This window comes from Thunnus thynnus, chromosome 14 (assembly GCF_963924715.1).
Source record: "Thunnus thynnus chromosome 14, fThuThy2.1, whole genome shotgun sequence".
Taxonomy (NCBI): domain Eukaryota; kingdom Metazoa; phylum Chordata; class Actinopteri; order Scombriformes; family Scombridae; genus Thunnus; species Thunnus thynnus.
Genome location: NC_089530.1, coordinates 7,777,586 through 7,802,578, shown reverse-complemented (window position 1 = coordinate 7,802,578; position 24,993 = coordinate 7,777,586). Strand labels below are relative to the sequence as shown.

Below are 24,993 nucleotides of genomic sequence, written 5' to 3'. Positions count from 1 at the left end.
CCTGAGACATATGCTCAAAAATAATCAATAAGGACAAGGAAATGTGGTGGTGTAGACATGGTATGTCAAACCACAATGGTTTCTTAAAAACATTTTTTGAAAGCGCTAGAATGACACCAAGTTTAGAGTAGTGCAGGATGAGTTTATCAGAAATTCAAACTGAAATATATGCACAGTATTTGTCACCTCCACAGTCTGGATATTTTTATTTTGATCCTTACAGTCTTTATTATTAGTGATGTTTATTCAGTTCTGACCTCGTCATGCTGCAGACACTATAAATCTCTCTGAATGAGTCAGCTAAATGCTTGAATTTAAATAAATGCAGAAGACACAAAACATATCTTTGGCCCTCTGTGGTGAGTCTGTATTGATTTCATTTTCATCTCATGAAGAAGCAGCAATGCATTTCCATTGCTGGCACTAGTTTGGGAAAGCAATTATGGACTTGCATCTTGTTCAAGAGGGCAGGATGCACCTACTGGGATTCAAACAACAACCTCTGTTTATAAGACAATTACCAAAACCACTACACCATATTACACAATGTTATGGCTTCTGAGGAGTGTGTAATATGATTTCCTCTGGAAGAAGAGCATGATGCTGTTTCATTTCATTAACTAGATGGTCATTTCATGATGTACACTCACCTGACCTGATGCAAAGGCCACACTGATCTGTACCTGCTCAACACTCTCATTCATTCTACAAAAAACATGTATAAATCACCCAACCACATTGTCAATCATGTAGAAATATTATAATCTGAGTCTGAAAATGAACCCTGCTTCAGTATGTTAATAGCTTGTGTATAAAAAATGAAAATTTTAAACATGTAACAAGGGCTCAGGCTCTTTCAGGGGGCTTGTCGTTGTCCTCTGATGAATTGGATTCATGTAATTTCCCTGATTTTCTAATAGAATGAGTGCTAGAGGTGTCGGTCCCATTAATGACACTCCTTTGTGAGCTGTGCATCTTGACCCCTATTAAGTACTGTCACTCGGACAGCAGATGGTACCCGCACACACACACACATACATAGAAAGAGGAGGAGTGGCCATGGCAACAGACTCATAATGGCTGGCCTGGTGTGTAGTGGAATCACTCGGCCTAATTTGTTAAGTACCACCTCAGTATATTTGATTTAATCAGTCTATTCAGTGTACAAAACAAGTGGCATTAAATAAATCCTCAGCTGCCCAACAACACCAATGGATCAGACATCTTTTTTCAAAACTGGGTGGCTCCACACATGAACATTTTCTAACCTTTTTCTTGTAGTAGATCTTGATCTGCTTGTGTTTGACAAAAACTTTAATCCTCTTTTCAGTCTGAGCTGCTTGTTTTATCAGATGAGTGGGATATTAGTGTAATAGTGCAATTCATGCAGATGCATGTGGGCAGGCTGTACATCAATGAGAAGTAAACTAAACTGATTAGGCCAAGAACTGTGAGGTATGGTAATTGTCTCTACAGAGAGAGAGAGGGACAGATAATCATCCTGTTTTATATTTTGAGGAAGAATTTCTTCCTGTACAGCAGGTAGGCGATGAGCACCCACAGTGCAGTTCCCCACAGGCTTTGGAAGAGCCACTCCCAATGACTCTCCTGGAAGCGCATCTCCCAGCTGAACGGGAAGTAGAAACCCAGGAGAGAGTGGCCAACATACACAAAAATGGAGTTCATCCCTGAGGAGGAGACAAATACAAGGTGTTATTGAACAGGACTTCTCTGTTTTAAAGGAAAATGTTCTCTCTGTTTTAAAGGAAAATGTTATCTTCTGGTGTCATAATAATCTTGGCACTCACCTCCTCTGCTGTAGAGATTAGGGAAACACATATTCCAACAAAGCAAGTATATTGGGGCAAGCAGTGTAAACCTCCTAAAGCTTTCCAAAGAAACATAAATTTTACATTACTCATTTTAAACACTTGTCTCTGAGTCAGACTAAGAATAAACTAATAAATGGAAGAAAAGCGCGAGGTAGATTGAGCTGGAAATGGTCATGTCAAGTCTCAACCTTCAATTTAGATATGGAAAAACTCAGATCTCTGTATGATAAGCAACAGCGATTACAAAGATTACAACCCCTAAAGGCAATCAAGCCCTTTAAGAACACTTTTTCAATAGTAACTCCTGTCGCAGTAGAATAATACAATAATAAAATGATAAGTAACTAATGTTTGTTATTCAGCAGACGAATAGACAGCTAGATTTGTTAGCCGCCAAATTGCCCCAAGAAGTAGATCCTTATGTAGTTAGCAGTATAGTAAGAGTAACTGATCCAATTTCTGTGTTTACTTTTAACTCAGAATGAAGTGCTTGAAATTATTTATATAAAATGTATTATTTGGAAAGCTTTGGGAGGCTCACCCCGGGTAGCCCTGATATCTTTGTTTTGCCGGACTTTGGGTTTCCCAATTCTCTACAGTTGAGGTAGAGAGTGCAATGTTAGCATGACCCATGTCAAAATTAGAGAATAAGACTAAGTTTAAAAGTACCAGAATATTTCTTTAAACCTGCTTTTACTGATTTTTTGGCCACTTGGAGACACAACCCTGGCACATTATCATTGTTTAGTAGATATGACGAGCTTGTTAGGTTACTGCAGATATGGAGTCATTGGAGTCATTGGACTCATTTCAATGTTTCACTCTCCTTTTAGCTCTGTTTTGCTCTCCAACTTGAGAGGGAAATATCTGGTGCTTAGCTGCAAAATGCTCCTCTGTATTCAACAGCTAGTCGCTAACATTTCTGCAGTTTGGCACTGGACAGGTTGCTTATGTGGGGTTTCTAGAGCTGAAAACAGCTGCCTGCTTCTGGGAACAATGCTGATGAGAGTCAACCAAAACAGTTAAGTTACAGACCAAAAAAACAAAACAATGAGCTAAAAGACGCTAAAACGCTCCATACAACTGCAGACTGACTACAGAGTCCACATACATGTGGTCTGTTAATACAAAAATACTGATTATAGCTGGTTTATTTAATTAAATGTATTATTCAATGTGGGTGTTTCATGTGCCAATCAATTGTCTGAGGTTTTTATTCCAACCAAAGCATATACACCAGTATATACACTGAGCCCTTTGGTCCATGACCACAGTACCTGGATATATGAATGGCTGTCCGCCCCACCAGCCCTTGATATCAGTGACAAAGTACATGCCTCCCAGCAGCAGGAAGGAGAAACAGCCCATACACATCACATAGGACACTGACCTGAACAAAACAGACCATCAACAACACTTACACTTACAACAACAACATTTCACTGTGTACATTTGGGCATCACTAAAATGTGAACGGTGTGAACAAGGGTGTAAAAACACTGAGGCTATCAATCCTCTACTGCACATAAATAACACCCAGGAGTCTCAAGCTGCAGGACAGTTTGCTGGATTGGTGTAAAGCATCAGCAGTGGATCCTTGGCACGTGCCCTGTGGAGCCGTGCCAGCCAGCCATGTCCCTGTCTGTTCCTAAGTGCAAGAATGCTTGATGTAATATCATCTAATGTAAAATGGCTGCCTCCCGGAGCCTCCTTGCAGTGGGCTTTTTTATTTTTTATCTCAGCTGAAGTGGGGCCAAAAAGGACTCTTAGCTGGGAGTTAATTACTTCTAGACATCCAGGCTGGGACTTGTACTCAAGAGCTCAATAACCTGTGCATGATGAACTGCCTATAAAAGCCAGGCAGGTAATGGCGAGGGATGAATGCAGCTTTAGCGGGGGCCCCTGTGGAACATCATGAAGAATTTGCTTACACATCACAGATGAAATGGTATTCTTCCTGCTGCAACATTAAAATGATTCACATTATATTAAGGGGAATGTGGGAGTGGAACAAATGCACAGGTCATAAAATAATTTCCATCTGAGGCAGTAATTGGGCTGTATTTCATGCAAAATCACCATAAACATTTATAAAAACACTGTGCCTTGTTTTTCCAAAAAGGCATATGATAGTTTGGGAGACTGCATTGTGGTTACATAGATGCTTTTCCCAGAGCCGGATCCTATTCCATCACACATAGCTGGTAAAATGTGTACTGAGTGCTTCTGCCAGGACGACTGGTGGGGTAGAGATCATAAAGCATCCCTCATTTTTCTGGCTGTAAGGAGTGATCATGTTGGGAGGATGTATAACGGCTCCACCTCACACTCCTGACAGTCCGGGTGATTATTTACAGTCATAGCTGTCGTTAGAGGTAAGTAAACGCGTGTTTTAGCAGCCTTGATTTGTGTCTGTTGGAAACCCATCCTTTCTTTTGTGAGAAAAGTGGCTGGATTTAGAGGGTCAGGAAGCACTTACCAAAGGTTTTTATTGACAGGTATAAATCCTCCGTCTCGTGTGCACTTAGAAAGGATGGCTGCAGAGATTCCCTGAGGGTGGAAATGAAACAGATTTCAAATCGATGGAGGGCGATAAAGCAATCTGTACTGGGCTGCTAAAACGTAAGGCAACAGAATCAAGCGAGTCCGGCGGATTAACCGATTATCTGGGAGTCAGATGAATAAGGTTCATCAAGTTACACACACACAATATCGGACTGCAAACACGCCAATTTGACCACCACGCTGGAATGTTGCTCTCTTCAAAGAGTGTCAGACTCCGGCAGATAGTGGAGAATCCATTGAAGGCCAAGTTGACTCCGCTGCCTTAATAACAATGATACACACGAACCATACAATCTGATGAACTGTACATCAATAAAAGCTTTTATTGTCTCATCTATTTACCTTTACATATGATTTAGATGCTTGAAGAACCATTTTGTTCTCCAGAGAGAAACCCAGGGCAGTGGATAAGAATCCAAACATGCTTGTTAGGTGGATATCCATCATGTGTATAGATGACAGAATCGATGGTGTGGAAATAGCCTAGCCGGGGCTGGATTGAGTCTCCAGGCTATCCAGGCAGCAGGATGTGGGATGGGGCTGGTATGTGGGGCAATCGCTCAATTTCAATCTCTCACTTCTGGAGCCTGATCGTTGGACTTTAATTAACATGGGCTGTTGTTTATTAGGGAGAAGATGCATGGCCGACCCTGAATATCAATCCGCCACAGAAATCACACTACAGTGAGCTGTGGTGTAAAAACTGGCTTGTGTTTATTGTATCAACACTTTCTGATTCTTTTTGAACCTCCTGTGCATAATATCAATCCTGTGGTTGGGTGCCTGCAGAAATGAGCTCCCTCCTCCACTGAGGAGACTTGCTAATGTCAAGAGCACATGTCTGAAACAAGAGGCAGTTCAGCTCTGCTTCCTGCCTCCCCTCTGAGCTGAAATTGTATTAGAAAAGTCAATATCAAGAGCAGGCCAATCACTAAAACTAATTTTGCTTTTTTGTGTTGGTGAAAACAGTTTGTAGGACTATAAATAGATTTAGCTACTGAGATTAAATAAGAAACCAAAGCAAATATACATAAGTAGAGCATGTGGGATGATTATGTATTCATGCTTTACACATGGTTTGTATCTACTCCCAAAATCAATGAAAAAATGTCCTGCTCTTGTTGTTGAGCCACTGCAATGAGAGAAAATCTATTTTATCGTTATCCTTTATTTCAGTCAACCAGGATTTTAAGTCCCTGTATTGATTCGTCACTAAACACAGAATGATCTTGAATATAACATCTCTAACATCATAATCTTGAGTATCCACACCATCTATATATCATTAACTGGTGAACCATGAGATACAGTGGAAAAACATAAAAGCCTAATGTTTATTTATTTCATCATGTGTTACTTTATCACTTGGTGCCTCTGGGAGAAGCCAAATGGATCTAATTTATTTCACCTCCCTCCAGCCACTCGCTCCACAATGATAGTCAATAAGATTCAACACCAGGAGACAAAATGGGGAAATTTGTCATTTAAGAATAGAGGTTAATGATGTTAAATTCTCACAACAGAATTTCAATTGATTCTCACATATATAAACAGGATTTGTCCTGATTCACAAATACAAAAGAACCATTTCTTTGACTTCTGGACCTCTAATATTGGATTTATTATGTTTGTATTGGACCTATTATAATCTTTTTGTTGGATTATAATGCTGTTGTTGTCTTGTGTATTTTAACAAACTTTAAGCTTGTTTTTGTAATTGCCATTTTCCCACCTACTGCTCTACTGAGCTCTCACAGCTCAAGACAGTGGAGATCTCTCTCAATAACATTTCCTGTGGTTTCTTCCAGGGATGTTAATGTCGATTTGTCAGTTGGTTGACCCCTTTGGTCCAGACTGAAATATCTCAACAACCATTAGATAGATTGCCACAAAATTTTGTACAGACATTCATGATCCTCATTGACTTTGCTGATCCCTACTTGACTAAATCCCTTAAAAATTAATGGCAGTCCCATCAGCCTCAGTTGAACTTTGTGTTTAGTGCTCATTAGCAAATGTTAGCATGCTAACATGGTTAACAAGGTTATCTGCTAAACATCATGTTGGCATGTTGGCATTGTCAATGAGAGCATGTTAGCATGCTGATGTTAGCACTTAGCTGAAGTACAGCCTCACAGAGCCATTAACATGGCTATAGACGCTTGATTTTGTTTTCTTGCATGCTGAGGTTTTTTAGGATTTTTTTTCTTATCTTTTTAGAGAAGTATGGGCTGGACAAGGATCCATTGTTTATATGGGCCTGTAAACCTCATTGAGATATTGCATGTGACATTGGGCTACACAAATAAACTTCAGTTGATTTGACTCAATAAGCCTGACTACATGACAGATGTAGTACTAATGAGACCAAATTAACAAATGAAATTGTTTCCTTAATTTAAGGACCTTCAATGTAGTTTAATCACATGGGTCAAATAAATAAACCCCATACAATTACACATACCCGTCTGAAGGAACTTGATGTCTAATGTAGCAGAAAAGTCATGTGCAACAACAACATAACTTGAAACTAATGGTATCTATTACTGTTTCTGTGTGTTTTCCCCGGCTGACTCTACTGGCCCCTTCTTTTCATCCTGCACAGTTTGATTTCAAAGGCTGAGTGGTGCAGCCAGCTCTTCCAGCTCCATCATCGCTCCAGGTCACAGGACTGCCAGTTCAGGATGTCTGCCTCCACAGCATGCAGGCTCCCACTAACCCCGTTTTACAAACGAGCTCCATCTCTGCAGCATCTCCCTGTACTTATAAAACAGTGGCCAAGCACAGTTCATCAAAGCCTGGCCTTCCTACATGGATATCTGTCAGTCTCGTTAAAGCAGACTCACAGCCTCCTGTCACAGGTTTGGAAATGCAAAACGGGCCATCTCGTATAACACTTGGCTTCTCCCAATGGGACATATTCCCCCTCTAAATGAAATAGAGGCCAGCTTGGCTCTTTGTGTTTTAAGACCACCCAGCATGAACACAGAGCCAAAACAAATATAACCTCCGTGCTATCCGAGTAGATTTATGATGAAATGTAACTTTTCTTTCCTGGATTTGGAAGGACTTTCATCTATTTCTGTTATAACACTTTATCAATACTGTCATGTGTTTCATCTGTAAATGTTTGCTGAGATTTAGCCTGCAGGTGTATGAATTGATCATGCTCTTCATCAGATGCTAGTATACTGTGCGCCAAAGAGTGTAAGTAATATGCACAACTCTTATAATCTAAAACCACATGTGAGACACACACAGGCAATGAGAGACAGTGTGTATCCCCCTGAGGCACTGGATACCCATGTCTGCCCGGAAACACAGCCACACATGGTTGTTGTTTAATTGTACTCAGATCACACACATGTCCTCTACTAAGTCCTGCTAATGAATGGTTTCAGCAGCTATGACTAATACCTGAGTGTCTGGAAAACACGCAGCAGACTTTACCTGCAACGCAAAGTAAAGCAGCAAGACAGGGCAAGGATTTGTGTGAGTCATACAAGCAGTAAGGCGATTTAAGTGATTTGTTGTCTTGCTTTTAAATTATCGATCGACTTTTATAGTGAGTTACTTTACCAGCTGTGTTTTAAAATTTCCACATGATGAAACTTACCAGGATGACAGCCCACACTAGGAATCGGCAGAGGATGTGGACGTTTATCCCCTTGTAGAAGATGATAATTTTCCCCGCCTGTGGAGAAGGGGGCAGAGATAAGCACAACACCACAACTCATTCAATCATACATTTAACTGGAAATACCATGTAAACACCAACAACTGGCTTGTCCATTTATTTGCCCTTGGGTAACCAAACAGGCCTGGGATGTGGGTGTCAATGCTGCGTCCCTGACGTGGCGGTCACATTTCTCCTATCCTGTCGAGCCAGATGTGGGGTGTAAGTCATCTGCAACCTCTGATTAATTTGGTGATGATGAATATGTTTCAGCTGAGGACATTAGTATGGGTGAGCACAGAGGAGGGCAACGGACACCTGGCGTGTCGTCTAAGACTCGCTGACTGAAGGGCTCAGTGCTAACCGCCCACCGGGAATTGAGCAATGTGGCTGCTTTCGAATGGCAACTTCCCACAACACAAATGGTTATAAGTGACACTGTTGCCATCAGAGTGCGTGAGCTGCCTTGGAGACTCCGGTCTAAAGACCAAAAGCTCTCTCCTTGCTCTCTGACAACATTTTGTCAATAAAGGAGGGCAGCTGTGCACTTACACGCACACAGGAAAAAGTCTGTCATATGACCTTCATTTAAGTACAGAGTTAACAATGTTTTTATCAACATATTAGGATTACAATTACATTTCTTTTTGTTTAATTACAAACATGAATGTTAAATTAAGTTGTTGTAAGAAATTAAGATTAAGAACACTGCAACACAATTTATATAATCTTTTAAATCCATTTTCTACATTTTACCAGATAGCTTCTCCTGAGCAAGTTTGGTTCCATTTGAATGAAAGAAGCTGCTGCTGTCAGCCAATCAGGCCCCAGTGTTGTGAGGATTCAAAGGATCAGTTCACCAAAATCAATGAAAAGCATATTTCTGCCAATAGATTTTGAGATTTCCTGAGCTGCCAACCAAATTGAGGGGAATTAAACATTGTTTGTGGCAGTCAAATGATTAAAAAAAATTAAAAACTCAAAACCAACGTCTTCTTTCCAGAGACTACTGTATGTCCTGGTTTCTCTTGTTAATTCATCAGCAGTATTGAGCATTGAGTTGAGTTACAGCAGTTACATATCTCAAAACCAGAACCATCTGCATGGCTAAATGCCACTGGGGTAAAGTAGTAACATATGTTTTTTTTTTTTTTTTGGGGGGGGGGGGGGGGGGGTGGGTTCTGGGTGATTTGGTTGACCTGACCCTTTAATTAATTCAATAATCAATAATTAATTATTCCGTAGACAACCTACTGACTAAACTTAACTATATATGTGCAAATGCAATATCAGTACCATGAAAAACATTGCAGAATAATATGGACCCTTTTAAAAAGTCCTGACAAGATAAAAGAATAATATTTTTCCACTTGTTGAATCGTACAGATGAAATACTGTACGTGATCTGTCTTACCTGCATCCCCAGAAATCCCATGACAATGGAGTTGATTGTACCCAGAACCCCCTCTGGGTCAAAGGGTTGTGTGGTGTGATACATTTCCTGGAGAAGGCAAGATGAAAAGACCCAGAAAAGCTTTAAATCCGCTAACTGCACATGTCTTGTGATAGATAGATTAAATAACATATGCTATATGAAAAAGGTCTTACTTTGCATGTGGGGTACCTGTACATGTTATCACCAAACATCCATCTATCGACGTATCCTGCCGCACCCCCAGTGCAGTTTGGGTAAAGACCATTATCACCAATTCCACCAGCTCCCAAATACCCTCTGATAGCATTAAAGCACATAATCATTATGGAATAAGAAACTGTACAGCACTTACTAAAGTTATAAAGTTAAGTACTCACATTTCAGGAAAAGAGCTCTGGAAAGGATCGTTACTATTCGTACCAACACAGTATTTTCACACAGATGCCATGCAGGGTCACAGAGATGGGGAAAAAACACACAAAAAGCTGCACTGAGCAGAAGACACAGAGCGAGGAAGATGGATCCTCTGCCTCCGCTCCTCTTATTGCACATGACAGACTGAGATTGGCTAATTATGCCCTCTGAAGCATCCACCACAAGCCCATAAATCACAGCGGTTCATAACACCAGCAACACAAGGTGCACAGTAACACCACTGCTGCAACAGCCTAAAACTGGAGATCATCCCAGCATGCAGAGATGGATGAAATTTACACTGTTAGCATACGTGTGCAGTGGATTATTGAGTAGATTAAGTCAGTTGCATGACACTGAGAGCCTTGCTTGGACGTACATGGGGCAGTTGGGTACAGGCAGGAGGAAGGTGATGAACAGCCACAGAGTCTCCAGGAAAATGATAATCAGCCACTGTGGCCAATACAAGACCACATCCTGGAAGGGGTTCCACCAGTGATACTGCATCATAAATAAATCAAAAATAATGTTTAATAGTTTTAAGGGGGAATAAAACAGTTCATCTTTTGGACATTTTACAATTTTGGACACTTGACAATTGTTTAGCCTGTTGGCCAGTCTGTCCATCACTTGTGCTACAGATTGAAATATCTCAATGGATTGCCATGAAACTGAGTAGGCCTACAGATAATCATGGTCCCAAGAGGATGAAACCTACTGACTAAAGTAGTGACTGAATAATTAAATTAAAGATGGCTGAACTCCATTTTGCTGCTTCAGTTTAAGTATCCTAGTGTTGTGCATGCTGGCTCACTGTCACCCTGAGATGTCTTATATTGGTACACTTGAACAGGACAGAGCCATTGTTAATGTTATCAGCAACAACTGTGCTTTTCCTTACATGACAGGTCAAATGTCTGCGGTGAAAAAGGCCTGTTAGGCTCACTTCATCTAGTGCTATCATCAGGTCAAAAATGTAACTCATGTAGTAGCCTACCAGGAAAACTAATGACATTCCCCTCAGCCTCAAATGTACTTTGTTTTTAGTACTAATTAGCAAACAATAGTGTGTTAAACTAAGATAGCAACATGGCAAACATAAGTGCTAAACATCAGCATGTTAACTGCTGAGCTAAGCTGACGTGGTATTAGCATTAAGCTCAAAGCACTATTGTGCCTAAGTATAGTCTCAAAGAGCCACTAGCATGACTGTAGGTGGCTGTATGTTTGCTCAGTTATCAACAGGAACAAGAACAACACCAAATGACAAAACTGGTCCCAGAAAGGCAACGTGCACACTTCAGATTAGACTTCTTTAATGTTGTTTCCCTGGTGTGTAATGACTGATGAAAGTGAACTTGACAGAGCTGCTCACCGCTCTCAGTGGGATTTCTTTCTGGCCCCAGAAAGTCTGCAGGAGAGACAGAACAAAGTAGGTGAAGGCCAGACGCTGCAGCACTCCAGGGATCCTCAGCCAGGACCAGGACACTGCAACACATTCAAAAACACATAGCATAAACCCTCATCTGTGCCTCCATACCCAATGATGAATATATGAACGTACAACTCAGGCAAGGTATAGATATAACTCACTGGTGTAAAGCTATTCCTGCTGATTTGAGCAAATTATAAATCAGGAAACTGATAATATTGGTGATATCATATTTTCAATCATCCTACTACTACTACTACAGTACTACTACTTCCTGAAGAATGATGATGGACAGCGCGAGGCAATGGGAAATGGTGTCAGCCTTCCAGTATGGACATGTCAAGAATGTGGGAAGCTAATCAAAGATTCCCAGTTATCTCTTGGTCTCGACAAATTGGGGAGGATAGGATTGGCTCCTGTTTGAGAGATTGATGGTAATCTACACATTAGTTAATTGAAAACCTCTTTGCCGCACAAAGTGCTGTAAAAACTATGTAATCCCAATCATTGATCAGGACGAATCAGATAAGAGGCGGAAATCTCCCCTTTCACAGGAAAAGAGAAAGCTCTTACTAATGACACATTTGTTAAATCTGCAGGTTACATCCCCAAAGGTAATTTTTACTGTTTCTGTATTCTGCTGGAAATTGTAACACATTTAGTTTCACTATCTGATCAATTGATGTAGGTTTTTGTGTGAAATTAGGATCCTTTTGACGGTCAATATCTTTTAAGATGTGAAAGCTCTGCTGTCTACTTCCCATCTCTGAGGCCTTTCAGTAAGAGACTGAATAAAAAAGTATCTCACAGTACAGAACAGAGCTGTTTAAAGCCATCAGAAAGTACAGCAAACAGATTAGTTAAAAACTTTTTGTATTCAAACGTCCTCTGAAGGCTACTCAACAGTAGGATTTCGAATCTGACTTTCTGACCCCATCTTCATCTGACTGATTTGTAACTGATCACAATCCAACAAAGAAGAAAAACTGTCAAATAGTCAAAAATTACACTTCCAAAACACATTGTTAAATTTTGCTAAAGCAAAACTATACAAATATGTCAATGTTCAAAGGAATCAAAAAAACACCGTCATGTTGAACCACCATGTGTTTTTCAGGTTATCCAACAGACTAAAATATTATATGAGCACTTTATAATTTTAAACCTGTATCACAGCATTTAAAATCTTAATTGAAGTATAAAAAGAAAGGGAAATCATCAAAATTGTAGTTTCAAGGTCTTCAGCGCTGGTTGACCATGATTTACTGCAGATATATAACCATAGTAACGTTTATTTGAAATGACTCATAGTTGATGTCAAAGGTTAACACCTTATTCTAGCTCGTCTGACATTGAAACAGTTTAACATATTGAGCTGATATGACTCCATTCTCTTATTAGATCAAACTCTGCGACTGAACTGCAGAGGACGTCCTTGGAGACAGAGGGCAAAGCTGCAGTTTATGGTAAAAGTCACTGCGCTGTTATGAGCAGCTCCAACAGCGGTTCTAACAGCAGCTGCATGGGGCTGAAGGGTGTAACACTATCTGTTTGTAATTGTCCATTACCGCAACGGTTTGTTTTTGCTCAATCTGCCTCTGTTAAACGTCCCCTGGTGCTGGATTTTGAGACAGCACACACAATAACGATATTTTTGTTAACCCAGTTACACAGACATCCACACAGGAAAGTCCATTAGCACCGGGGATGGCTAATGTGTGAAGGGCGTCCTGTGCATCCCCAGGTGGACGATGAAATGAGGATTTTCAGCTTGCTTCCCCTCCTCTAACCCCGACACAGCCCTGCAGCTTTTATCACAAATCTGGAGCTCAACCCATATAACATCTTTGTCTTTGTTACTTGACTAACTGCAGTTCATGAAAACAATGCCTTTTTGTGAGTTGCATGATATAAATGATTGAAAATACCTACAGAATCAGTGTTCAAATTGTTTGATGTAATGTAATATAACAGCAAATTCAGCTTGTTGTTACACACGCTCTAATGATGATGCCAGTACAGAACAGAAGATCAGAACAAACACGTCCAAATGCAGGATGTATTTGTTCCATTAACAACAACATGCTACATATTTTGAACCTACATGGTCCGTCTCTTGGAGAATAGTTGAGGAAGCAGAAGCCGAGCATCAGGAGGACGACTGTTCTCCAGGTGATTTTGCGCAACAGCTGCAGGCGGCCCACTCCTCTCCTCTGCATGGATCTGAAAGCCAACACCACTGAGGTCCCAATGATAAACACAAACCTTTAAGAAATAACAGAATTATGTAGTTAAAAATATGTATATAAGAACAAAAATGTGCATATTCATGTATATTTTATACTAAATGAGTATGGGACTCAACATGTATGACAGTGCACTTAAAAATGTACCATGGCATCACAAGATCTGCCACAGTTAGACCTGCATAAAAATCGGAGACATGAATTAATATCAATAGAAACAAAGATACTTGATTTTGACGTCATTATACAGAGTTCACAGTTCTTTCCCTCCTCTAATCTCAGCAATCCAAAAAGACCACAACGTGAATGAAGACCAATGTTACGTCCTTAAAGTGCTGCCTCTGTCATTAATGTTCCATTTTGAAAAAGTATGATTAATAAACATCTGCACTCCTGTGACAGTAGCGGCCCTGCAGCAGAGAAAAGATTAATCAAACCACCTCTGAAATCAATACACTTGTAGATGTGGCAAAGAGGCTATTATAAAATTTAAATTGAACACATCTCCAAAAAACAGATTGTATATTATTAAAGTTTTCATACCATTTTTTAGACAGCTTTTATTCATTAGAGAAAATGGACCCAGCATGGTTTAATGTTTGAACAACCCCTGGTCACTGGTTACTCAAGAGCACCTCGAGACTGGTCATTATTACTCATTCACTTCTCCCTCCCATACTGTCCCAGCTGCCATTTAAACACATCCCTCCTCCTCCTCGTCTCCTCCTTGGTTGTTAATAACAATAAACATCTATGGATCTTGCCTTTTATTTGGCCTGCATGAGGAATGGCATCCTGTGTGTTTGGTTTGGGACTGCATTTATCATAATTAGTGACAACAGGTCAGTAAGTGCTGCAGACATGTTGAGGACAATGCTGCCATTAAATAATCAGTGCAGACCAGGCTCTGTGTTAGAGATTATTAATACATTAATATTAAAAGTACTGGTTTCTTCCTTGAAACAGACTATGAGCTCTTGGTCCTTTTAGCTATTAAATCTACTTGATTGGCAAAATTAGACAGAAGGCAGGAAACAAACTCAAATTGTTGCAACATGCAGGGAGCAGTTGAACTGTACAAGCTCTTATTTTAGTTTTATGTCATAATTTCGTGCATGTCTTGCACTTTACTTAACCATTCCACGGTGCATGTTGGAAGAACCAGTAACCTCCTCCGCCGTAGTTCACAAAAACCATCACTGTGAGGGCAAACCTACAAAGACAGCACAATCAGTAAGCACTATAATACACTATTTAGTAAATAGTAAATAGTAAAGGAAGAGTAAATAATGGAAATGTGTGTGAAAATTAAAAACTGTCCCCCATTTTTAAAAAATCATAAACACATGAAACACTGAATAAAACATATATATCAAACTGTTTTCTTATCATCACACCAATACTTTGATTCTGATGAAATATTAACTTTCAAATTAAAGTTAAAGAGGCCTTGGGAGGGGCTTTTTATTCTGTCACACTCCAAATGCAAGATAATGCAATCTAAGCATTATGAATCACTCAGGAAATGAACACTTGTCCTCTGGATCTCCTCAAGCAGGAGTGCTGACTAAAGACTTTGCGTCTAATATATGATACACTTTATACTTTAGCACTGGCCAAGGCTGCTGAAACACAGCACGTGATGGAGTGCTTCACTGAATCAGACACTGGAGGAAAAAAGGTGTTTGTATTGCATGTCAGAAAGTGGGTGGGTGCCATTACACAACACAAACTGGCAGAGGAATGTAAATGATTGCATGGTAGAGCTGTAGCGGAGGTTTGCTTCGAGGTGGTTTCAATCCTTTCACCATCCTGAATACCTAATTTATGGTTCTGATTCATGCGTTATTCAATCAAAAAGAAAAAAAAAATCATAAGGGGGTCTTTAAGAGCCATAACGAGATTAGGACAACCTCTAAGACTGTGACTGTCTGATAAGGTGCACTGTATCTACCTCTGCCTCCTCTTGTTTTTCTGCCGAGATTCAATTAAGAGGTACACCAAGCCATTACTCCTCTTTTAGCCCCAACCTGCTGATACAAGATTTTAATCTGCCACTATCATCTCAAAAAGGGCTATTAAAGTAGAGAAAACCCTGCTTCATGTGTTCATGTACTCTTTCTCTCTCTCAAACACACAGATATGTACACTGGCTGTCATTTAAATTTTGACAAACATATCCATTAGTCGCCATAGTGACAAAGACAAAGGTTAAATCACTAGCCAGATGAGACCGCGTGAAAATCACTGCAACATCAGGGCTTACTGGCCATCTTTTTAATTAAAACACTCCATTTTAGGCAGATTACATTACAAATGCCGCACATGTGACACTAGTGGCTACTAATTATGATTAAGGGAAACTCTAAATGCCTAATTAATATGATGTGTACTGAGGTGTCTTTGTTTTATGTTGCATCAATGTTAATAGAAAAACAGATTATTTTCAGGTTGAGGCACCACAGGCTTGTTTCCTAATCAGGTTAAAGTTGTAAATATCCCTCATAAGCCTTCCATTGAACATTTGTCATCTTAGTAATAGACTTAATTCATGTCTGGGATTCAGTATTCATGATTTATAGTTAACAGATTACAGATAGACGGGTCTTTCTAACAGCAGTGACAACTGGTTATGACTCACTGATAGACGCTTATGGACCTCTTTGATTTGAGTCACTGTACATGCATTACCAATTAGAGTATCAGCTTAGTACATTTCTCCGTTGCAAATGGATAGCCACACTCTATCACTGCAGAGTATTGAGTTACCTTCTGACCATATCAAGCACATTTATACCCATAGTCATAATAAATTACTAGTACTTGAGTGCAAATGCCAAGGTTATTTCTCTGTGGCCAAACATCAGAGCATATCTGAAACCCAATCAGAGGGAAAACTTGGAGCTTAGTCAAAATAAGGCACAGAATGAGTCAGCCACCTGGTGTCAAATGCAACTGACCATCCATTGTTTTACCGTAATAGTTGTTCCTTCTGTTATACAGCATCACTAACTACTGACGGTGCGATTTTCAGCAGCAAGGGAAAACCGGCGACAGGCTTTTAGCAGTGCGCCACAAGATTAAAATCCAAATCCTTTTAGAAAAATTAACGTGCAACTGTTACTCCACAGTTCTCTGTATATCACGTCAGTGGAGCCTGAGCAATGATCAGAAAAACCTTTCAGCCCCCAAGAAAAGCCTTTTGCCTTCAGAAACGTCTCAGCATTTATTGCAGATGACTGATGTGTCTGTTCTCTGTAGAAAGTTGTTACTTATCAGGGGTATGGATCATAAGTCACAGGGCTGAGGAGGCACACGCAGCGTTAATCTTGAGAGCTGAGTCACAGTTTGATTAAGTGTGTTGTCAGGTATGAGAATTTCCAGTATTACCAATCAGGATGTCAATATGCGACAAGTATCTGTAACCCTAGAGTGACATTTCAGCTAATAAGATTGAAGGACTGTGGCTAGAACTGTAAATGAAGGGAGGTTAAATTTTAAAAAAAGAATTCCATTTATCCTCTCCTTGAACTTTTGCAAATTCATCCAAAAGGAAGCCACAGATGGAGAAGATGTCAGACGTCTGCTGGATGCTGCCTCTGTGCTGCTGGATTTCCTTTTGCTCTCCATTTTGGCAGGAGATCTATGGCCGTGTGGATGTGTGCTGATATGTTGACGGTATTATTACATCAATTATTTGGCAAGGGGGAGGTCAAAGCCACACCAGCATCCTGTTTCCAGAGAGGCGTGCTTTGTGTCTACCCCCAGGCCACAATTAAGGCTAGCAGGGAGCCCAGATTCAATCACATGCATCACTCCTGTCCAACAGAAACACTCTGTTCCAAACCCGAGACGCACTGATATCAGAAATCATGCCCAAAGCTATACCGCCTGATAACAAAAGCTTGGGGGAGCATGTGGCCAGACTGTGACCCCTGTAATTATTCATTATGCTGGGCCTGTACATCTTCATCATGCCTCAGACGGCTCGAAAAGGAATTAGCATGTGAACGAGCCGCATGTGGTGATAGACTGATAAACAGGATGGTTGTTGATGGCATACATACCCTCGGAAAGTGTCCAGTGAGCGCAGACGTGTTGGTTTCGGTTTAGTGGCATCGTGCTCAGCTTCACAAGCATGTGCTCCGTCCTGTAGAAACAGTTATAAGACAAAATAATGTCAACATTTAGGCGAGGCTTTTCAGTATCTAGTATTACAAGTAACAAGCATTGGTCTTCTCAACATACAGTATATGCCTTCTGCATGCTGTATGTTGTCTCAACTTGTGACTGCTGTTTCTCTTAAGTTAATCTGTGTTGGCATAATGTTGGCTTTTTCTGTTCAACTGAACATTTTAAAGCTGTATTAATTGATTTGTTGGCCACTTGAGGGAAGTGGAACAACCTGTAAACACAACATATCATACTGTCACCTTGTAAAGTTGATAAACTGCAGAAACGCAGCAGCATTAGCATTCATTTTAGCATTCATGTTTGTGGCCACCTGATTAATTTAAGTCCAATGTTCACTCTGCTTTCAGCTCTGTTTTGCTCTGCCAATTTCTGCCATTTTAGCTGCTGAATGCTCCATGAAGTTTACTAGCCAGTTGCTAACTTTGTCTATATGCCATTTGGTCCTGGCAGACAGTGTGGAGTAATTTATCAGAGCTAATTTTGTGAATAATTTGAATGCTCCATGAAGTTTACTAGCCAGTTGCTAACTTTGTCTATCCGCCATTTGGTCCTGGCAGACATCATAGAATAGTTTGTCAGAGCTAATTTTGTGGATAATTTGAAGCGATAAAGTTGCATTCTGTAAAAGCTGTGTTAGTCATTTGACACATTGCTGATATAAAAACATTGATTGATGCAGCTTTAAATAATTGGCTTTTTTTAACTGATGCATCTGTGATTCTAGTACAGCTTGATTGAGCCTCTTTGGAGCTCTCTTAATTGCCTCATGTTGCTTTGAAACTTACAAATTACTGATTGCCAGATCTCTTTTAATAGTTGAAAAGTTATGCTAATTAAGTCTAAAATGACCCTCTCTAGTAGCAGTGGTTAATTATAATTACAATACTTCATAATTAAAGTGTTCATTAGTTTGTGTACTCTTGGTGATTTAACTTTTAAATTAAAAAAGTAGAGAGGTTGAAAACAGTGGGCACATTTAGAAATACATCAAATGACAACACAAATATAGACTTGTTGCTATTACAAATAATATATGCAAACGTCTCGAGATTTTACATAACTATAATTGTTCTGAGATGTAAAAATGTTGACCAAACAGAAAATCTAAATTGCCACATGGGGTCAGAACTCCTCAAAATGATGTCGAGCATCTCTGTGTCCTGGGTCATCCTCTGTGCTGTGTGGCGGCGCCTCTTTTTCCTTCTCTCTGTGAAGGCAGTATTCAGATGACTCTGGCCTGCTGCCCTCTCAGTTGGATTAGCCTTACTCACTGGCCTCCATGCAGCAGTTTAAAGAGCCAGAGCAGGAAGACACCAGCACTAATATGTCATGATGGATCTGCATGCCATCCAGACAGCATATGGAGGACAGAGACATCTTGCTTGGAAGAATGAGAGGAGCTATTCAAGCTCACCAAAAATACACAGCAGCTCTTGCCATCAAGCAAGATGATTAGACAAATGCTTCCATGTAAGTCTGCTGTACAATTGGCTCTGCTAACATTTGTATCAATCATTCCATTAGTGTCTCCCAAACGGCTTGATGACTGGAGTCTCAGAGCAATCTTGGTATGCATCTCAGGCTGCGTAGCTGGCCAATGAAAATAATGCAATGTAACTGTTGGATCAAGGCAATGTTAACTTTTGATTAACAGAAAAGCATAAAGTCAATCATTTTTTTGCAGTAAGGAATAACTGAATGCTTTAAACACAGGGACAGGAATTTACAGGATTAAATAAACCAAACAAAGAAGAATGAAATATTCAAATAAAAATGTAAGAACTTATTTCTCATTCACACATTACTGATGAACTGTGGGATTAATGCTGCATCTTGAAGTGTTTAGTATCTCAAGATTGTACAGTTCATACTGATGATACTACTACTCGAGTACTAACTTGATTGAAATCATTTGCTTGGTTTCATGATCTCAATCTCATCAATCACATTGTGCATTTGTGTCATCTCATTGCATTTATTAAGATATTAAGCGAATGCATTTTACTTACGTTATCCACTGAGTACTGAGGGCCTTGGCAGCAAATGGTCTTAATAAATTTTGATGTGCTGCACCTCCTATGAAAGGGACAACAAGTGTGGGCTGCCTGGTTCTGATGGAGGACTAATCAGTGAAGAATGGTGTTTTCATTGAGGATGGTTTAATGAACATACCTGTAGATGTAGGGAGCCACAACAAATAAGAGCGTGATTATGGCCAGCAAGAGAGCTGCCACCAGGAGAGCTGGATAAGAAAATGGAAAAAGACGATGTTTACAAATTGGTGTTGTGTAATCAGACTGTATCACCCTACGTCATAGCCTCTCTATCTGGAAGTCAATGTCTGACTGTGCGTCTTTATCAGTCCAAGCTGTCTGCTTTACTCGCCTTCAGGCTCCCCTGTGGCTCTCTGTCAGTCAACCAGTGTCAAAGGGGATCCCTCAAGTGACAAACAAGAACCTAATGGAAAACTCTTGGTCAATCCATCACAGAGCAATCACTCTAGGTAATCTAACCCTGCCGGCATCCAAAAAGGAAAATGTAAGGCTACACTGGAGCTGGAAGGGCAAGGAAACAAAGACAGAGGGAAAGAGCTGGACTGCTAGACGGCATCATAGATAGGAGTGGGGTCAAGATGATGTTATGCTGCAGCCTAGATGTCTTTTATTTGCTAAATAAATAAATAAGGACATTTACAAGGACCATAGAACAAGGATCAGGTTAAAAGTTTGGCACTGGGAAACACATTTTTGGAATTATAATTCCTTATATGCCTGCATCTGTTAACCACTACAGTACATCATTGCATAATTTAGATTGCAGTTAATAGCAAAATTAGTGCACCATAAATAAAGCCAAATACAACTTGATCTCATATTTATTGTTTTCTGCAAACAAAAAAAGGCAAAAATGATTGTTCTTTCATGAGCACCGTCAGTATTCTGTTATCAGTACATTTTACGGCTGTGTTAGACATTATAAAACTATAACACACAGAATCAGGAGATATCAGTATGGTCGTCTTGCGTCAAAGCAAAGAAAACAGGGAGGCAGTATGAGCTGTGTTTGTCTTCAGTGGAAAAACAAACAAAAAGAAGCCATTTTAACCCGAGCTGACATCTACACTATGACATCCACATCCTATGATGTTCACTCATAAAAACACCATAAAGCTCTCAGCACATGAAGTGAAACAACACTAAATCTCTGCTAGCCGGCATGATCGTTCTATTAGTCTATGAGTCTTTTCAAAAGAACTAGATTACTCTGTTCATCAATATGTTTGCTAAAGTCGAACACTTAATAGAAGTCAATATCTTGGATTTCTTTGTGAGAATTAAGGCCGCAGTAGGTGACTTGTGGTTTGTGGTACAATGCAGAATACAGTACTAACATGATTAAAGGGTGGATCTGATAGCAGCTGCACAGAAACATATCCTTGAAGAATACCACACACAACAAATGACCTCATGTAGCCCTGCAGCCAATCAATCTGAGACACTGAAGTAAACTTTGAAATTCCCTAGCAGGGCAACTCTAACCTGTCTTTAGCTGCTGACCAGACCATTACTTAAGCTGAGCAAGTCCTATGGGGAGTTTGTATAATCACCGGTCTGCAAAGCTAATGGAAGCTCATCATACTGTGAGGGGTGCCGTCACACTGACCATATATCTGCTCAGATAATGGCTACTTGGCCTTAAAAGTCTGATCTACAACATAATCTGCAATATTGTTAAGTAGAGTGTACATTATGGAGAGAGACGCTTTCAAAATCCCATTATGCCCTAATCCTTCCACACTCCCTAATGTATTACCCACAATGCTCTACGCGCAGAGCCAGGCCCTCAAAACAAACAGAAAAGCTTTTCTTTTATCCCTTTTCAAGAAAGCATGTCGTATCTGATCAATACACATCATGTCTCAAGAGATGGATGAGAATTACTGCTCAGTAGATGCGGACAAACCCGGTGATTCACCTCTTTGCTGACTCAATTAAGTAGAGAGTGGATCAAAGGTTCCCTTACTGTCACTGTGCCTCACCAACACAATCATGTTGACTGTGACAGTGTTGTCCACTTACGCAGGTATGCGTTGTTTGGTCCTTTATCCACAGTGTGAATGCAGCTGGGATTACTGGCAGCGTCTGACATCTGGATCCAAACTGAGTAATGACCACCTTCCTCATATGTCTGACTCCACCTGCATCCAAAACAGAGAAATATTGAGACACACTTTCCTTAAGAGCATCTAAAACCACAGACTGTATTATTTGATCCTCTCTGAAATTATATTTCCGTAGAAGCATTCATTAAATTACTTTTTCCCTTTCTACTGCTGCTGTTTTTCTCTTGACCTGACTGAAAAAAGGGTCTTCCCATCTCCTTCCTTCCCAACACCTATGAAGCTCAAGAGCACCACCTAGTGCCCATAGACCAGAAGTACACCTCTTTGCTCTCTGACCATCTCCAGTTTCAGACCCCAAAAACATGCATTACACACTCATATTGATCCACTGCTGGGATGACATACTAGCTATAACTTGGAGTGTTTTTCAAAGGAGAAAAGGAAATCAATAGCAGCACAGTCTGGTTAGAGACCTCAGCATTGATCTAAGAAGCTCAAGACCAGACCTCTGAGAGGGCCAGAAAAAACACCAGAGGCTTGTCATGCTGCAGCCGAGTCCCTCGCACCATGTTTACAGGTGACCCCCCAAATGGAAAGCTCTGCCCCAGTTTCTTGTCAGTCCTGATTGTTTATAAATATGGCAGCTGTCTCCTCCAGTTAACATCCCCGGTGAGGTTTCCACAGGACTTGTAAGCTTCGAAGCTTTAATGAGCCCTTTTCATCAATATTGGAATGTCAGGTCTTATTAACCCCAAAAAGGCTCCTGATCGATACCCAGTGAGGTAGTTTAAGGGAGGGCATCACTCAGGTCTAGAAAGCAGGTCAGGATTACTCCCCCAGCCCTGTAAATAATCTAGCAAACTGCTGATGCAATCATCGGATGCCACCACACTATATTATGTTTAAAGACAAGAGCAATACACTCCCACAGGCAGAGTTAATATGAGTAAACCGGAAACAAATCAGCTGTTTTACCTCCCTGGACTGCAAGGGAAATTGAAAGCTGGTTTGATTTTACTGTTGCTCTGTTCGAATATTGATCTTATTACCTGCAAAGAGTTGCATTGTGCATTTGTGATTCCACTCGCACGGTCAAAGTGAATTTGGTGCTGATCACTGCAGATGCATTGTTGTTGCTGCCTTTCACACTGACCAAATGCTGGTACACACACTGAAATGCAAGAAAACAGGTGTAACATTGAATAAATGTACATTGCACTCAAAAGTTAAACCATCAGAAAGTCTTAAGTTTAGAGCTGTGGTTTCCCAGCCTGGAGTCAAATCTGAGGGGATAACAAGATGATTGAAGATGTAAGATCTGTTAGATAAAATTAGGTTTATTTTTTTCTCACTTTTTCTCTATTTTTTACTGGATATGATACATTTTTTGGCATCTAAATGTTTCAAATGAAACAATCTGAAGAGGAAAAATCACTTTTTTGGTCGAACTGCTCACAATTTAGGCCGAAAAGGTAGAGAATGACTGGTCTAGAGTTTAGCAAAGCAGCCGACTTTCAGATTTACAAAATGCAGAAGAAAAGATTTAGTCATGCTCTAAAATTTACTTGCTGGTCTTCTCTTATATCCTAAAACTCCATTAATCTTTTTAGTGACTGAATCTGGGTGAGAAACATGAATGACACCTTTTCCAATGAATTACACTGTTGACTGTACTTTATGTGAGGCTATATTCTTAATATTTTGTGTGCATTGCTATGAAAATGTTCAAATTGACAAATTCTTACAGGTATTTATGTTTTTGGGAAACTAAACTGATTTCAATTATGTTAATGTCTCAACAAGTAGAAAAACATGGACAGACAGTGAATATTATTTACCTTGTAGCAATAGTCTGAGGTGTAGAAGACCTCCACTTCATGGGGCAGCTGGTTATGAAACGATAACAAAGCCTGATCCATTTTCACAGCGTGTCCTGCATGATTTAAAACAGCACTGATTTACAACTGGTACACAAATCTTCATGTACATCATAAATATAAGATAGCAGAAGGGTGTATCAGATCACTATGTTCAGCAAGATCATTGTACTTACTCAATACTATTGACTGAGTCCTTAAACTACCTGACATGTTCATTATTATATATAAAAGAAAAAAACAAAAAATCAAATTTAACCTTAATTACGAGGACCAAACATTGACACAAGAAGCCGACTGTTCGTCAGTGGAATCTGAACTGAAAACTTAAATTATTTAATCCAGTTTGTCTGGACATCACACATCACACCCACTTTCACCACTAATGAATCTAGTAAACTCACCTGATTTGATGTGTCCTCCACAGCTGCTGCTTATAAGGATTAATAAAGTTAGACTTGCTTGTAGCAATCTCCCAGGCTCCATGTTGCTACTTGTAAACAGCCACCTCCCCTGCTCATCTTTATAACACTCACACCAGTATAAAAAGTGGTCAAAGGGCAACATGCATGTGTTGTTTGTGGTTCCTGTCAACTGGTTTATGATGTTTGGAATCATTTTTGGGGCATTATGTCTACAATCTTGTGGAGGAGATGAATAAAATAGGAATTACTGATGGAAACGGACAGCTTACATGTGTTAAGTGTTTGCTTTGGTGTAGAAGTCAGTGGGAGGAACAAAATTTGTACTATCATTTGAATGCTGTCCAATGGTTTTGTTTCAAATTACAGCTTGCTTTCCTTTATAACCAAAACTCTGACGCCCTATTCTCATTTCCACATCCAGCCAACTGTTAAATGCTGATCACTTGTCACATCCTCTCCCTCTTTTCATTTCATTAGCCAGTTCATTTCCCTGAGCGCTCGCTGTGACAGATGAGTTCAGCGGGGTAATCTCGCAGGAGCAGCTCATTAACCTTTGACATGAACTCCAGTCGGCCGAGGAGCAGGGCTTGCTTTAATATCTGCTGACCCGTTGTGCAGACACATTACTAACACTGGGCTATTATTCTGAGCAAGTTTATGTCTGATATGTGTGCATATATACAATACATAATAGAGAATAAAAGCGTGTGCAAGAGGTGTCTTCATTCTTTCATCACACAGCAAACATTGCTGCACCGGGGCTTTGTGTTGACT

The 24,993-nt window shown here is 40.1% G+C and overlaps 1 protein-coding gene across 3 annotated transcripts; it reads right to left on the bottom strand.

Moving 5' to 3' along the window:
- Positions 1-128: 128 nt before the first annotated feature.
- Positions 129-24,993, bottom strand: si:dkey-192p21.6 (uncharacterized protein LOC565246 homolog). 3 transcript variants are annotated; one of them, XM_067609547.1, is made up of 18 exons: positions 24,199-24,993; positions 23,756-23,850; positions 22,967-23,088; positions 21,874-21,992; positions 19,967-20,036; positions 19,804-19,870; positions 17,668-17,750; positions 14,737-14,813; positions 13,748-13,778; positions 13,459-13,619; positions 11,298-11,410; positions 10,302-10,423; positions 9,682-9,805; positions 9,488-9,574; positions 8,014-8,091; positions 4,312-4,382; positions 3,110-3,222; positions 1,366-1,688 (listed from the first exon to the last, which is right to left on the bottom strand). In XM_067609547.1, the coding sequence occupies exons 1-18, from the start codon at positions 24,410-24,412 to the stop codon at positions 1,507-1,509; spliced, it is 1,929 nt and encodes a 642-aa protein (XP_067465648.1). In that variant the 5' UTR covers positions 24,413-24,993; the 3' UTR covers positions 1,366-1,506. The 3 variants fall into 3 exon arrangements, with proteins under 3 accessions (XP_067465646.1, XP_067465649.1, XP_067465648.1); XM_067609545.1 differs by lacking the exon at positions 3,110-3,222 and having other exon boundaries at positions 129-1,688; XM_067609548.1 differs by lacking the exons at positions 3,110-3,222; positions 24,199-24,993 and adding an exon at positions 23,971-24,155 and having other exon boundaries at positions 129-1,688.